The sequence below is a fragment of the Anarhichas minor genome, unplaced genomic scaffold, assembly GCF_050575085.1.
Source record: "Anarhichas minor isolate MPS153535 unplaced genomic scaffold, ASM5057508v1 ptg000054l, whole genome shotgun sequence".
Lineage (NCBI taxonomy): Eukaryota > Metazoa > Chordata > Actinopteri > Perciformes > Anarhichadidae > Anarhichas > Anarhichas minor.
This window is the reverse complement of record NW_027466500.1, coordinates 66515-82874: the sequence shown is the minus strand read 5'-3', so window position 1 is coordinate 82874 and position 16360 is coordinate 66515. Positions and strand designations below refer to the sequence as shown.

Below are 16360 nucleotides of genomic sequence, written 5' to 3'. Positions count from 1 at the left end.
GATGCAAGACCATGTAATTACAATTTCTCCATTCAGAACAATGGTTTCACCATGGTAGCAAAGTGTAAACGAAATACGATCATCCTCGTAATGGTGCAATTGCTCTCATCCTGCTAGCAATCATGTATTTCATACGTTTTAAAAAAATATATACTCTCTTGTCTCACAAGAGACAAACATTTTCTGTAACTCTTTGAGCTCACAAGAAAACACAAGTGAGGATTGCTGCTCTATATTCAACGTATTAGTGGCATCTGCTGGCACGTTAGAATACTACAACATAATGTATACTACTACAAAATGTAAAAAGTATCTTTAATAGACGCTGGTTTGCACTGTATTTTGTACACATTTTTATAAAGCACAGTAACATTGATCATTTAAAACAAGCCCTGTTACAAAACGGCTCTCCATTCCTTCACCAACGCATTCACTCCGTCTGTGATATACTGTATATGCATTATCAGTAGAATGTATTTTATTCTACAGCACACCTTCAGTTCCTCTTAAAAAAAGAATCCAGAGTGCCCGTGCTTCCACCTTGGGAGCGATGCCTTTTCGGTTGAGACCCCGACTGGCCTCTGGATTTTGTCTTTCCTCGTAAGGACTGGGCGCTGAGAGGAGTTAGAGAAACATTGGAAGAAGAAGAAGAGCCAGTGGAGGAAGAGGAGATGGGTGCTGAACCTGTGGATGAAGAGAGTGAGTTCTGGAGGTCCAGGGCAAAGTGATAGTCATTGTGTTCAGGCATTTCCCAGACTAACACTTCCTGGCCACAGTGTTCACAGTTTAACAGGTCTTCTCTGGCCACGCTAGAAGGATGGCGATGTATTTCTGGATCAATGCCCAGTTCATCCCTTAACTCTTCACATAGTGACTGCTGAGATGGGCTACGTTTGGCCTGTAGCCCCGACACAGCAGCAACAGTGTCTTCTATATCGCCAGGCTCATGTCCTATTTCAGGCTTGTTTAATGTTGAGTCCTGTGAGCTTCTTTCAATACTCTTCTTGTGGAAGAAAGAGGAAATGTCAGAATGGGGGCTGGCTGTACCACTTTTAGAGTGAGAAATACGTGTAAGTGAAGAAGAAGCGGGGCAATTGGTCTCTGCCTCCAACTGACTATCGGTAATAGAGGTTTTCTGAGAGGAGGAAGACGGGGGAATTGCCGTGGAGCCAATATCGTAGTCATCCTCATCTCCATCTTTTGTAACCTTCCGTCTTTGTTTCTCAGCTGCCTTTTGAAAGAAGGACTGGATGGTGCCAGGCTGTTGCATGCATGCGGAGTCATTTTTCAGTTCAGAGCGTGGCTGGGTGGAGGGCTGGGTGGTGGAGAAAAGACTCTGGGTTGAAGTGACATCACTGGAAAGAAAGCCAACAATGCCCCCTGCTGACGGAGCGTCACTGAATTTGCTCGCTGAAAGGTGCAGCAGGGTGAGGGGTGGAGTCCTGGGGACATGAAGCAAGACGGAGCATAATCAGTCACACGGCCTTCTCCTGACCTGACTTTAAAATATGTCGGTCTTATTACACTCTAATTACCATGCTGCCTGGTGGTTTCCTGCTGTGTTGAGACTCTTGATAATGGCAAAGCTGTCGTCGGACAGTTTGGTCGCTTCGTAGCGCACTAAAGCACAACAGCGAGAGAAGCCGCTCCGCCGCTTGTCCCCAAGCTGACGGACACCAACCGTCAACGACTTCGCCACTCGACCATTCTGTAAGATGAGGAAGAATGATGGGCACTGATGTGAAACAGTTGCATGTACCGTTTAAAACAACGGGAAATCCAGTTGAGGAAATAGGTCGTGCTGTTGTAATAAGGGAAAGTAATAAATTACTCAATCACAAATAGCTCACCACTTCTCTGTCCTTGATAAGCCTCTCCTCCAGCTCAAGGGCCAGTTGATGAAGCCAATACTGAACCTACACAGAGGTTATGAAAGCAAGTCATACATGAGAATTATGTAGAAGATTGCATATTTGTCAACAATATTACAAGAACATGTTTAATGCCATCTTCTTTACACGTCTAGATGGATACAAGTTCTTTCAAAGTTTCATCACTTCCTGTGAATACTTTTTCTTTTACATTTACTTCCTGTTTTAACACAGACTGATGGTCTGTACCTGCTCTTTTGTAGCCAGCGATGTCTTCCCAGGGAAGTTTTTACTGCAGCCGATGGACTTGGGAAGATGTCTGGGTTTCACTGCTTCAAATTCAATCCCCCGACACAAGTCATACAGCCACTGGCTGAAAGCAGAGCGGTTCAATGGTAGATGTGGTTGGTTATCAAGAGTAAATAAAACACAGTTCAAGTTAATCGCTGGAGCACTTCCATCAAACAGGCTCGTCTTTGTAGGAGGAATCTTTTCCAGAGCGGTCTTGTTCTATAAGCGTGGGGCATCAATCATGCAGGGACACCAGGTGAAGTAGAAGAGTAGAAGATGTATAATAATATATTAAGAAGGCCATGTAATGACTATGTTAACCAAAATGCCCATTCCACTTGATGGTCTGACGTAATAAATGTTAATACTAAGCAAGCCTGTTGTTCACCATGTGTCATCTTATGACACTGGACTTTTAAAAGGAATGTCTGGCTTGTCTTACCCCGTCTTTTCTCCAAAGTGCTGACCCAGTTGAGCGTGAGAGAAGCGAGTCACATCTCCCATGTTCTCTATTCCCAGAGTTTCTGTAATGGAGGCACCCAGCTTACCCCCTAGGTTACGGCTGCACAGGTGATACAAGCAAAACAAGTGAGCAGTGTTGTTAGTCAACAGTTGTTTTACACTTCTGTGGTCGAATACGAGTGCAATTTGTGAATAGTAAATGCTTTATGGCAGAGTAGTACTTTGATCTCACATCTTGCCGACGGGTAGAGAGTTGAAAAGTTCCGTCACGGAGTCCAAAGGCAGAACAGTTTGTCGGTTAGGTTTGTTCAGACCACACGCTAATTTGGACAATACCTGAAAGAAATGGGCGGTGAACTACGACCATTACTACTCTTAAAAGTATCACACCGGCATTATGTCGGAATAGAACTCGTTTCCTACCTTATTGTGCGATATCCCTGCTGAACAGCTGTAACCTGTGTCTTTTTCCACGGCCGCCCTCATTTCCTCGATGATGAGTGCCCCCACAGTCAGCTGCACTTCTGCCGGGCTCTGTTCCCCTAACAGAGGGGCAGGTAAGGATCCCAGCCACTGCTGGAGACCCCTGGACCTCAGCTCCTCTGGGGACAAACATGTTGATCTTTAAGGGGATGCATCCTACCAGAGTTTTTGAGGATTATACGTTTGATTATAGCCTACCTTTATCCAAGGCAGCGTCCTCTGCAGATGCTTCATGTTCAGGTGAAGTTTGCGGGTACCCCTGGATGTAGGTCGCCCTCAGCAGGCGAGGCTCAATTTGTTTGTCCGTCATGTTTTTCAGCCGCTGCTGGACCGCAGCGGTCAGATCCATGTAGGCCTCGTCGATGCTGGCTCTCTCAATCACAGCGAAGCGAGACATCACCTCAATCACCTCCACACTCGCCTCCCTATAACTACACAGGGGTGAGTAGGTTATGTACTTTACTGGTCACAGGATTGGTGGAGGTATTTAACTATTCATCATATGAATAGAATGATTGTTTTATGGCACAATCCCAACTGTGGACAGGTCTAGACTCTAGAGGATGTGCAGTAGATCACCCACACTTACTGCGTCAGGTCTGCCTTGCCATGAGACTCACGCACTCGTGCCACCTGGAGATCTGGGCAAAGTTTCTTTGCATCGTCCACCCACATGTTCCTGGTGACACCATGGGCCCTGGCCTCGTAGCTCACAGCTATGATACTGACAAAGGATGATATTAAGTTGAGAACTGCATGTTAACAAGTCGTGAGTGAGTTAATAGTACGTTCGAGGTGATTATCTGTGGGAGATGAAGGCGGATGAGTTGCCAACACAGAGACAGTAATCTAAATGGTCAATGCAACTGAATGGGCACATTCTCATGCTGTCCATGGACAGTCATTGGGCAGATGTCAGTGGACGGCCTGAGAATGCTCAAGGATCATCTCTGAACAGAGCGAGCGAGGGTAATGATCTCTCAGTTCCACACATAGGTCACGTGATGACAACTGAGCAAACTCCATCTGCTGGGGGAAGATTTTTAAGAGAACTGAAAAAGGCAGCAGGTGGAACTTGAGTTTCTAAGTGAAAGAATGGACTTACACAAGTCTGGTCATTCTAGTGAGTTATGTCCTGTCCTGTCATTTATCTCATCCTGCAGCTCTTACTTTGAGTATTATATTCTGATCCCCCTCTTCAAACTTCACTTGCGTTGATCATGAAAATAAATGTCTCTGTCTCAGAAACTCACCTGCCTCCTTTCCACGTCTTGTACTGGGCCACCACACAGGGAGTGTTCCTCAGAGCTGGGTTGAGTTTCTGTTCCACCTGGACGTAAAAGCAGTCCATGTCTACTAACGCCACCACTCTCTCCTTCCCGTACTCCATCACTGAATGTACACCCGCTGGCTGGTGATGCTGTTACCGCACAGCTCTCACCAGCTTACTAAAGTTAAACCGTGCGCCGAGATACCTTTCTGTCGCTTAGGATTTCGCGCTGTGATGTGAAGTTACATAATTACGTCATCAAAAGTCGACGAAGGCAGCGCAACCGTCTGCAGGTTAGCCACGCCCTTTGAACAGAGCGATTGTCCAATGAGAGCTAGCAAATTGTTTGCACGCGCGGGGGCGGGCCTGTCGAGCCTTGAATTTGTCAACATGCTGAAGATGTGAGCTTGGGGCTCAAGTCACAGCCGTTCAAAAACACAAATACACTAAAGCAAAGGGAACTTAATAACCTAGCCTACCATTACTTCTAAGGTTAGAGTTAGTTAAATACATAATTTTGTTACCACCGTTTTTGAGCCAGTCCTGGGTGCTACTATCCCTGTAGGACAAAGCAGCAGCGTCATTTTGTGGGTCTTTCAGCTTTTGAGGTTCCATGTCTCTTAAAAAAAACAACCTAAAAAGTGATTGCTGGTTCGCCTAGTCACACAGAGGCATCAGTATTATGGGGGTCTTGGGATACTCCCTCAGGAAATGTTGAGCTTCAAACACTTCAGCTCCTGCATTCTGGTGAATTTATTTTGTTGCACCAATTCACGGTGGACATTTCTTTGTTTATGTAAAGGAAAACACATAATACAGGTGCCCAATAACAATTCAAAACAGAAAAATATAATGCAGTAAGGCTCTCAGGCATTCTGTATTGCTTTCAAATATGTATTCTCCTGAAGATCAACTTTTCTCATTTAATGGTATCCCTGCTGAGTCACATATGTGGGCATGATTGTTTCTTCCTTCCTCTTTTATGTCTTTTGTTTGGGGAAGTAACCTCTGTAAATGATGTGTCTCTCCCCCCCACGTTCAAATATGAAAGAGAAACAAATCAGACCATAAGATTTTTAGCAGGAGTAAAAGTTTAGAAATGAGGAAGCAGCAGAGTTAAAATTCACCACCGTAGTACTGAAAGTGCTCTTTCACTCAAGAGATTGATGCAAGCATGATTTTTCCATTTGTTTCTCACCTAATACTCGCTGGACTCATGGGTAAGTGCTAAGCTGTATTTAGAACTCTATGCATACATGATAGTCTGCTTTATAATTAATAGAATATTGTTGCTACCCATATATTGCTGTTTGAGTCTTACTTTTTAATTGGCAAGTCACTAATATGTCATTAATATTGTGTTTTCATAAAAAACATTTAAGTAATGATACTAACTTGTAACAGATGTGTTATGTAGCTATGTCACTGGCTAACCTCTAACTGATGGTCATTAAAAAATGTATTTGATCCCACCACTGTAAAATAATAGTTTGGTGTTGTTTTGTCAGGAATTCACAGTCAAATTGTGACAGTGAGTGACGTGTCAGTCAAGGCCGGAGGCTCCATCTCCATCCCATGTCTCTATGAGCTGAGATACAAAAACGATGTGAAATACTTGTGTAAAGGACGGTTTTTTTTGTTCTGCTCTGTTATTACAAACGGAAGGTTTTCAATCTCTGATGACGCAAACAAAGGAATCTTTACTGTGACTATCAATGATCTGAGGGATGAGGACACTTCGAGTTATTACTGGTGTGCTGTGAAGATTATTAAAATGTCGGATGTCAAAAAAAGTTTTCAGCTGTCAGTCACCACCTCAGGTAAAATCCATTGACTGTTAAAGCACAATTTTAATCCTTTCTGTTAACTACTTTGGGTTTGTGAAAAAAAAAAGATCAAGTCGAGATAATAAAATAAGACTATGCCTCATTTTGTATTGTTCTTTTTTCAAGGTATGCCAAGTCTATATGTGGACCGACAGGAAATCAGCGCACTTGATAGAGGAAGTGTGACTGTCAGATGCCACTCTGAATATACAGAAGGAGCACAGTGGTGCAGGCTGAACATACTGGGCAGGTCCTGTGCGACAGGCCCGACTGGATCAATTGATGGAACAGCAGTGACCATCAACTCAAGTGTCCCAAATGTTTTCACTGTGACTATGAGTAAACTGAGGACAGAGAGCAGCGGCTGGTATTTATGTGTCAATGGACAATCTGAGATGCCAGTGCATGTAACTGTTCATGAGTTACCCTCAACTACTTCAACCACAATCAGCCCCACAACAGCAAGTGAGCTATTAATACTTTTCTATTTTCAAAAATGAGCGACCTGTTATAAAAAGATGAAGCTAGTAAGTGGACTAGTAAGTATAGGTAACAAATGTCAAATGCTGAAACAATGACAACAATGACTTTACAGGACCGTCTCCAACCACTACCCAGTATTCCTCTCTGCGTACGAGTGCAGCGCCACATACAGCTCATCCCACAAACTCCTCCATTAACGGGACAGGCGGAGAGAGCCTGCAAGAACATAAGAGGTCTGAACATCTTTATTTGACTTTGAACAGTTTAACAACTGATATGATATTTATTGTACAATCTCCTCAAAACACATAATGGCACCTCAGCGTGGGAAGTTCATTAAAAAAAAAAAGAAAAAAAGTTGTATCATTCATTCTTCAGTGTTTCCAAATTCTATGTAACACATAGACGAAATGTGTTTGCATTAACAGGTCTTACGTTAAAAAATTAAACCTATGATAGAAACATGTATGCATTGGCCAATTTCAGACAACATCACCCCGTTTATTTAGTTAAATGTATACCTGATCTGCATTCCTCTTCTAGTTCTACTAAGGTCACGATTCTCACCACCACCCTCGTCTTACTGCTGTTGGTTGTTCCCGCTGCCTTTTTTGGATGGAGGATGATGATGAAGAGACGTAGTAAGTCTGTTGTAATCTCTGCTGAAACAAATTCATGAATACAATATCAGTTATTTCATTTTTTTTTTTAAATGTATGTATTTTAGATAAGAACAAGCCTGAGGGGTCTGCCATCACTGCGGTAAGATATAGCCATGTTTGTTATTATTAGTAAGGTAATACATATCTTCCACACTGTCATATTTCCTCTTTGCCATGTAAATTAAACATTTTACTGTATGTCTAAATTTGGACTGATCATACAACACATTAACAGCATTTAAGGAGCATGACCAATCAAGTATATAATATACAATACTTATATTAAGTGTGAGTTGTCTATAAATTAATATATATCAGCATGGCACATGGTAATATACTGCAATATTTAAACCAAAAGATAACCCGTCCAGGAACACAATGGATCTATTACATAACCCGTACCCTCATTTTCAGCTCAAAACAGCAAAAATGGAAAACCTGGCAAGAATATTATCTTGATATTTGACAAAGTATTTTTAAATCCAGAACAATAATTTAGACTCAGCAGCGGCCTTACATTCTTATCAAACATTTAAATAATTCTTCTTTGGAAGTTTGCTTAGGACCAATGTGGCTTGAGAGGTGAAACCCAGTGCCAAGAGTGTTCGACATTGTTTAGATAGATTTTATTAAGTTACTAAAACTAACTGCACAACTGTTCTCCAAAAGCTGTTACCCATCCAATTGTGTTATCAATGACAGTTCTGCTTTCATGCATGCAAAGTAGGATAATAATAATACATTTAAAAAAACAACTGTGTGTATTGAACCCATAGCGGAAATAACATGTAGTCTATATGAATACTCTACACATAATAAAAATCTCCAGATCATATAAATATAATTAGGTTTACTTTCATTTAAACGGAGTTTGGAAGGGATTAATGGCAGTCCTGTTGTTTAATCAGTTTTCAACACCACACAGGCATATACTCCAAAAGAGCAAACCTCTGACATGCAAATCTTCCAGTTAAATTCAAATTAACCAGACAATTGTGCTGTTAGACAGGAGAGAGCAAATATTTGTAACATAACATAATATGCGATGGGATTAGTGTCAAGTTTCAAATTCATCCCTCATAGGGCTCACAAATTGGGAGTGATCCTGATGTGCACTACGCCACCATTGTTCATACTCAACATGCAGCAGCCCAGCAGCAGGTAAACCAGACGGGAACTTCTTATTTTGTTTAACACATTATTTAATGAGAGCGGCACCTAAAAACACATCTGACTACATTTACGTCTTTCTCCTGAAATTGTATCACTCTGACTGCAAATCTCCTCCAGCAGAAAGATATTCCTGAAGAGAGTGTGACATACAGTACCATTGTACTAAAGGATAGCGTGCGACAAATGGTATGTGATTCATTTCAATGAATTTTGATAACTCAAATGTATTACTATTGTGGTTATGATTAGTCAATAATCATTCAGTGTTTCCGTCTATGTGCTTGTTTTCTCCCCTTAGATTGAACCAGTAGATGGAAGTGTGATCTACAGCACACTTCACACTAAAACGGAATAAGTGCCAATTATCAGAAAAGATGGGAGGACATTAATCCTGCAAGCATGGCAACGCTGATGAAGTAATTCTGATGTGCACTTCAGAATTACAGAATCTCTCCTTGATAAATCAATCAACCCACATTGCGTAAGAGCAGAAGTTTGAATGTTGACCAAAAGCAGATCTGACGCCACTTAAATTGACCAAATTAAGGAAGTGACATTGTGAGTGAAATGGTTTAACTCTCTCCATTATCTCTTGGTGCAGCTTCTCCAACCATGAGTTGACATATTGACATTGAATAGTATCGTGATCCAGAGAGAACCGTAAAGACACAGTTCACCCCAAAATAAAAAATAAAAAAACACACTTTCCTCTTACCTGTCGTGCTAATTATGAATCTTGATTGTTTTGGTGTGAGTTGCTAAGTGTTGCTGATATCCGCCATAGAAATGTCTGCCTTTTCTCGAGTATAATGGAACTAGGTGGCACTTTGCTTGTGGTGCTCAAATTGCCAAAAAAACACATTGGAAAAACTCAGCAGCAATGACTCTTTCCAGAAATAATGAAGTGGGGTGAACTGTCCCTTTTATTCATTTTCATCCCCAATCCTCCTCCACACACTGGTTTCAATGAGATCCTCACATACTTCTACAATATCTGATTATCTCATTTTATCAATAATCTCCAGTACATATAGGGTTCGATTCAGTGGGATAACTTCGGGGTGTGGTGTAATATTGGGCTTAATTAAGAAACGGCCGACTCAAAGGAATGAAAATAAACAGTGTGATAAGTCTTATTCTTCATTATTGTGCAAATAAAAACTGAAAATTAAAAAATATGTACCGTATTTTCCGCACTATAAGGTGCACTTAAAAGCCTTTAATTTTCTCAAAAAACGACAGTGCGCCTTGTAATCCGGAGCGCCTTATATATGGATCAATTGGTTAATTGGTTGATCCATACTGGTTGTACACGGCGCTCTGTCAAAATGTTTCAGTACGACTGGTAAACTACAAAGCCGCACCGCGGTAAACACCGGTACTGTGCTTACTCCTAGTCCAACACCACTTGTGTGTATAAAGACCCCAAAATGGCACCTTTCAAGAGACACGCTTACGACGCTATTCTATTCTATGCGCCTTATAATCCGGTGCGCCCTATATATAAAAACAGTTCTAACATAGGCCATTCATTGAAGGTGCGCCTTATAATCCGGTGCGCTTTATAGTGCGGAAAATACGGTAAGTATTTTATTGTTGTTTGCTTTTACTTGTTATTTCTTTTCATTAACGGAAACCACTTGAATCCAAATAAGTGTAACTGCCTTAAAAGGAAGAGGAAGAGATTTGTTAACAGCTGCAATTGCATGTTTAAGAAAATCAGGAAGTAGAAAATTACTCTGTCAGTGCATCAGCTCATGATGTTTTTTGTCTGACTCTGCTCACTCACCGACATGGATGTTCCTCTCAGAGTTCTTCTCATCGTCACCGGACTTACAGGTCAGTCACAAGGGTAACTGTATTTGTATGTTAAGTCATGTTTGACCTGTTTATGTCAGATTATGATGGAATGAGTAATTAAATACACTCTGTCATTCTTCAAATGTCACACAGAAGAGTAATACAAAGATGTGTCTCTGAATTAAACGTTATTTGGAGACAATTGGGTATAAGACACATTTTTTTTGCTATATATGCAGTAAAAGGCTGTATCTGTTCTTGTTGCAGGAATTCACAGCATAACTACAGTCAGTAAAGTGTCAGTCAAGGCTGGAGATTCAATCTCCATCCCATGTCTCTATGGCTCACAATATGTAAACCATGTGAAATACTTGTGTAAAGGAAGAACTTGGTCCTCCTGCACTTATGAAATTAAAACAAACCAAAGAAATTCAAAAAGGTTTTCAATCTCTGATGACAAAACCCAAAGAATCTTCACTGTGACTGTAAATGATCTGACGGATAGAGACACTCATTACTGGTGTATTGTGGAGATTAATGAATGGAGAGATGACGGAGTGGATTTTCACCTGTCAGTCACCAGAGGTAAGAGTCCTTAAAGTCTTTTCAGCACATTTCCAATCCTTTACACTAACACTTTAGAAGAAAAAAAATAAGCAGGGTCTCACTGTTTGCTTTGGAGACTGATTGTTATGAGGCTACCCACAATTTTCTATTGATTTCCCTTAAGGTACACCCAGTCTCACTGTGGATCATCAGGAGATTACAGGATTTAAAGGACACCATATAACCATCAATTGCTACTATAGTAACCCTGGAGAAATGAAGTGGTGCAGGCTGGGCAGGTCTTGTGTAACAACTAGATCTTCTGGATCAATCGATGGAACAAAAGTTGCCATCAATGCAAGTGGCTCCAATGTTTTCACTGTGACTATGAGTGGACTAAAGATAGAGAGCAGCGGCTGGTATCAGTGTGTTAAGGGAGACTTACAGATGCCTGTGCATGTAACTGTTATTGTGCAATCTACCACAAGTAAGTACTACAATTATAAAAGTAAAACATATATGTTTATACATATTGTTGTCCAGTCATTTGTAAATCATTTGATTAAACATACAGGAGATATAAAGAATAAATATTGTCATTTTACTCATTATGGTCTTGTTTTGGGTTATAGCCACTGTCACGGATACAAGCAACACCTTATCACGCACTCCTGAGCCTCTGAATCTCACCTCTGTTTTTGCAGAAGCAACACCTACCACAGCTCAGGGTGAACAGCACAGGTCAGAAGCCTTTGAATGCAGTATTTAGAGAACTGTGGACATTTAATGGTGAAATACAACAGTTATAAATGAACATCTATATGTATGTGTATGTATTATAGGAATAATTAGACTGGTTGGCATGAAACTAAGACTATACGTGTAGAGTTGTAGTGTGTAATACGGTTGATGAATTCTGTTTAATTACTTTGCATTTTGTGCTTTTATATATATTTAATGCAGCAGTGATTCATTTACCCTAACGAACATCATCATCGCTTTGAGCGTGTTGTTCTTCACTGTGATGGTGACCTTGTTCATCTGGTTCATGTTGAAGAGACACAGTAGGTTGCTGAACTTTAATTAATCCGATTTATAATATAATATTATTTTCTTAATATTTTATATTTGCATTGAGAGTAATCAGAGTCTTTACTGTTTCACATTTAGAGCAGACCAAATCAGCATCATCAGCCATGACAGAGGTAAGATTCACTTATTTATTTTCACAAAGAAGGCTATAATGGTCCACAGAAGGAGGGCACTAGTTTGAGAGTGATCTTTTTTATGTTTGCACCGCAGTGGTAGGGTGATAGGCTTAACTGAGCAGTGTCCCAATTGTGGTCATTCCTCTTATTATGATTTTTCATTTAAATATTTGAGCAAGCGTGATCATTTTCTAAGCTACGATTGTTCATTGTAAATTAAGTTTTATTGAAACTGTGTGAAACTAAATTTAAAGGACATTTATGAACATTTAAAGGACAATCTGAATTTTGGTTTGCCCCTTCTACACAGGCTGAAGAGGAAGTAACATACAGTGATGTTAAGCACACGAGGAAAACTTCAAGCCAGGTAATCCATGACTTCAGAGATGATCAAGAAAAATCACATGTACATCTTTCTGAGAATCTACTATCCCTTTCCTTAGCTGTGCAGGCTGCAGGGTAGTACCATTGCATGTAGTTATTTCATATTCCTGTTTTGCGCAATTTTCTACTTGTACATTTTTATTAATAAGGGATCCAACAAATAAAAGACAAACAGGACATGATTTGTATTGCAAAATGCAAGTATTCTTAAGGACGTATTGGCACATTTAATATAATATCCTATTATACCATTCCCAATTGCAACGAAATAAAACAATGTGTAATTCATCAAAAACAGACAATGCTTAGTCCTCTCCTTCATATCTTTCACCTCTCTTACCCAGAGGTCAACTGCTGAGAAAGATGTGGACGTGACGTATAGTTCTGTGGTTTCCATGAGGCAACTAAATGTTGAAACGGTAAATATTAAGAAAACCGAAGCTCACATGCTTATGTTCACTACTTTTTTTTTTACATTTTGTTGTTGGACTTTTTTAAAGATTTTGTAAATTTTCCCAGACTGAGAAATTTTAATTTTGTTTTTCTTCCATAATGTCATTTTTTTACTTATTGTTTCCAACAGGTTGAAGCAAATGACGAGAATGTTACATACAGCACATTGACTAAGCACTAGTGCTGCTTAGCACACGGTACCCCTGGTTGTTCCACCTTGCCATACTTTTTCCTGTTCTGCATACATTTCAAAGAAGCATTTCCCTTGTTTGCTATGTTTTTTACAATACCATTGACACCACAAGTCTTGGGTGTAACTGTTGTATTATTTAGTAGCCCTAAAGCTCACATAAGCATGTTATCCTGTCGCACATAGTGCATAGTTTCCATGTGTCTAAACATCTCAAATTCATCTTATAAAATGTATTTTATCGATCCATGTGTCAAATTGCAATGTGTCAAGCTCACTCACTCACTGTAGTGTATCTCATGATGAGTATAAACCTCCCAAGTGAACTTCTGCTAATGTTATCAGCAGCGAACACATTCAGATAGCTATTTCAAAACCTCACCTCAATCATGACACACACAGCAATGCTCATGACTTTACATCATCTCAAAATCTTCCCCTTGTATTCATTTTTTTTCGATTCGTAATACAGCCAGCCATTTTATTTAATTCTTAAGATCTCACCTGTGAGCCAGCAGCTCCCCCTGCCAGGCTGCAGCTAACAAGAATTTTCTGAAGAAATCGGACATGTCAGTTGGGCATGCTAAGGCAAATTCGCATATAAATACTGTCCTTGATATATCGACTCATCCAATAACAACCCAACTCTTGATCCTCACGTGAAAACATTACATGATGAGGAGACCCAATGTCCTTCATCTTTCGTGATAATTTTCAACAATATTAAAGTTGGGTGATGTAAAAATGGCATGTCTGATCACTTAACACACATATCACCTGACACCTGAAGTTTAAATCCAAAACCAATTTACTGGTGCTAATTATGTCCAGCAATAATATTACTTTAAATTGTCTGTTGTATTATTTAAATACTAATCACTTCGTATTTGCTGCCTTTCATTTGTCTCAACGGCATTACTGTCAGGCCTCAAAGCATTGTAAACCTGATGGTAAAAACCCACTGGAAGTGTTCAAATAGCCCTGTACTGCCACCTTCAGTTTGTTTATAACTACTATCACTACTGAACTCACACGCATATAAAAATAAATTAAGTTTTGAACCCTCTGTTTTTGGTGTTGGTGGTCATTTCCTTGTCAATATTTCATTTAGCTGCTTCAGTTTAAGGGTTGTAGTATTGAGCATGTTGGCTCACACTGTCATAGCTCACTGGGGCACTTGAATCAAATGGTGCCATTGTTAATGTTTATAGTAAGACCTGTGCTGTTTATGTCAAAATGTCTGCTGTGAAAAATGTTTTCATTTCTCAATATGTTGCAGACCGAGAGCAAACCAGATTGAAAAATAGATAACGACCTGGAGCTTAACAGGCTCAAAACTGTGGAGATGACAGTGGACTTCAGGAGGAGCCCCCCAACACTGCCCCCCCCCCCCCCCCCCCCCCCCCCCCTCACCATACTGAACAACACTGTGTCCGCTGTGGAGACCTTCAAGTTTCTGGGATCCACAATCTCCCAGGACCTGAAGTGGGCTCCCAACATCAACACCATCAGGAAAAAGGCCCAGCAGAGGTTGTACTTCCTGCGCCAGCTCAGGAAGTTCAACCTGCCTCAGGAGCTGCTGATCCTGTTTTACTCAGCCATCATCCAGTCTGTTCTCTGCTCCTCTATCACTGTGTGGTTTGGATCGGCCACCAAACAGGACAGAAACAGACTACAACGGATTGTCAGGTCTGCAGAGAGGATCATTGGTTCCAGCCTGCCGTCCATCCTGGACTTGTTCACCTCCAGAGTCAGGAAAGGGGCTGGAAAGATCACTGCAGACCCTTCACACCCTGGACACAAGCTGTTCCAACTCCTCCCCTCTGGTAGGCGCTACAGGGCTCTGCACGCCAAAACCACCAGACACAGGAACAGCTTTTTCCACTGGCCGTCACTCTCATGAACAATAAATCAGTAGTATTGCACTACTACCTCTGTTTGCACTATTACCACTACTTGCACTATCACCTCAATTCCATTGCCATTGTTTATAGGTTGATGTTCACATGTGTGTGTATATGTGTATGTATATATATATATATATATATATATATACACACTTTTTCTTTTGGATATATATTTATACTTATATTGTATATAGCTGTTAAATGTTTATAGCTACATCTGTTCTACTTTTTTGCTGCCCTTTTTTATTCTTTATATATATTTTTCTTGTTTATTTTAAATTTGTGTTTGTACATTGACAGCGGAGTGGAAACCGGAGACAAATTCCATGTATGCTTACGCATACATGGCCAATAAAGCTGATTCTGATTCTGATTCTGATTATGTGATGCAACTGCCTTGCTTTGGAGGAGGCAAGATTGTAACAGTTGCTATTGCATATTAACTATGATATAGGTGGTAGAGTGCTGTACAGAAGTCTGCCAGTGTCAGTGGTTCATGTTGATTTGTCTGACATTATAAACATGTTATATTTCATAAATTCTGGACATATATAATTTAATATACAAAACATTGGGTATGAATAGCTAAAACACGAAAATCATCAGAAGGAACAATACAAACAGTGTATCTGTTGAAATGTTGTATTTATTCTTGTTTCTTGCAAATGGATTTCTAATATTTCTGTTTGATAAAATACAAGTGGTTATATTGTGCTTGTGGATTTCTATCAAGAGACTACAGTAACCATATGAAATGCTAAATATATTAATAGAGATGAATATTTTAATCTAAATCAACGGTTTAGTCTTTTGCTCCTTCAACACAGGCTGAAGAGGAGGTAACTTACTGTAATGTTGGGTACTTGAGAAAAATATCAACCCAGGTAAACTAAACACACAAAAAACATAATTTGTATTGAACAAGTTCAATAAGGTCACACAAGGACATTTAAAACGAACTTCTTATTCCACCAAGTGCAGCTGAATAAAACAGTTGGAAATCCATCAAAATCCATCTGTTTCATATATGTCCCTCACCCAGAGGTTATATCCTAAAAGTGATGTGGACGTGATGTACAGCTCTGTGGTTACCATAAAGCAAAAAACTGTTAAAAGGGTAAATATTTAAAAGTTGTGTTTTTGCTTCCTGTATTTCAGTTATTTCAAATATGTTAGTTCTGTACTTTCTAAATCATTTTGCTCTAATTTAAGATCTTTTCTTTTAAATGTATTTACTGGACTTCATACCCAGTCTACAGTAAAATATATTAGGGAAGTACGCTCTAGTTGCATAGCTATTTATTTAAAAAATCGAACTAACCAATGAAAGGCAACTTCCTTACAGAGGAAG

The 16360-nt window shown here is 40.0% G+C and overlaps 2 protein-coding genes across 2 annotated transcripts; one reads left to right on the top strand and one right to left on the bottom strand.

The window, feature by feature from the left end:
• Positions 1 to 298: 298 nt before the first annotated feature.
• polh (polymerase (DNA directed), eta) lies at positions 299 to 4627 on the bottom strand. Its single transcript, XM_076075697.1, has 10 exons — positions 4361 to 4627; positions 3697 to 3831; positions 3306 to 3538; positions 3048 to 3226; positions 2857 to 2960; positions 2605 to 2724; positions 2121 to 2244; positions 1851 to 1916; positions 1536 to 1708; positions 299 to 1442 (listed from the first exon to the last, which is right to left on the bottom strand). The coding sequence occupies exons 1-10, from the start codon at positions 4495 to 4497 to the stop codon at positions 497 to 499; spliced, it is 2217 nt and encodes a 738-aa protein (XP_075931812.1). The 5' UTR covers positions 4498 to 4627; the 3' UTR covers positions 299 to 496.
• A 798-nt stretch (positions 4628 to 5425) lies between these two features.
• Positions 5426 to 14168, top strand: LOC142931663 (uncharacterized). Its single transcript, XM_076075688.1, has 18 exons — positions 5426 to 5597; positions 5886 to 6197; positions 6330 to 6668; positions 6799 to 6919; positions 7230 to 7327; positions 7414 to 7448; positions 8432 to 8509; positions 8642 to 8707; positions 8786 to 8822; positions 10334 to 10360; positions 10589 to 10906; positions 11052 to 11354; positions 11500 to 11608; positions 11831 to 11931; positions 12038 to 12072; positions 12386 to 12442; positions 12804 to 12878; positions 13043 to 14168. The coding sequence occupies exons 1-18, from the start codon at positions 5552 to 5554 to the stop codon at positions 13091 to 13093; spliced, it is 2208 nt and encodes a 735-aa protein (XP_075931803.1). The 5' UTR covers positions 5426 to 5551; the 3' UTR covers positions 13094 to 14168.
• Positions 14169 to 16360: the final 2192 nt, after the last annotated feature.

Coding starts and splice junctions, on each gene's coding strand:
- polh (XM_076075697.1), bottom strand. CDS start 4,497: ATGGAGTACGGGAAGGAGAGAGTGGTGGCGTTAGTAGACATGGACTGC. Junction 2,961..3,047: donor CAGGGATATCGCACAATAAG/GTAGGAAACGAG, acceptor CATTTCTTTCAG/GTATTGTCCAAATTAGCGTG. Junction 1,709..1,850: donor TTATCAAGGACAGAGAAGTG/GTGAGCTATTTG, acceptor CTCATCTTACAG/AATGGTCGAGTGGCGAAGTC.
- LOC142931663 (XM_076075688.1), top strand. CDS start 5,552: ATGATTTTTCCATTTGTTTCTCACCTAATACTCGCTGGACTCATGG. Junction 11,609..11,830: donor GCTCAGGGTGAACAGCACAG/GTCAGAAGCCTT, acceptor TATTTAATGCAG/CAGTGATTCATTTACCCTAA. Junction 12,073..12,385: donor CATCATCAGCCATGACAGAG/GTAAGATTCACT, acceptor CCTTCTACACAG/GCTGAAGAGGAAGTAACATA.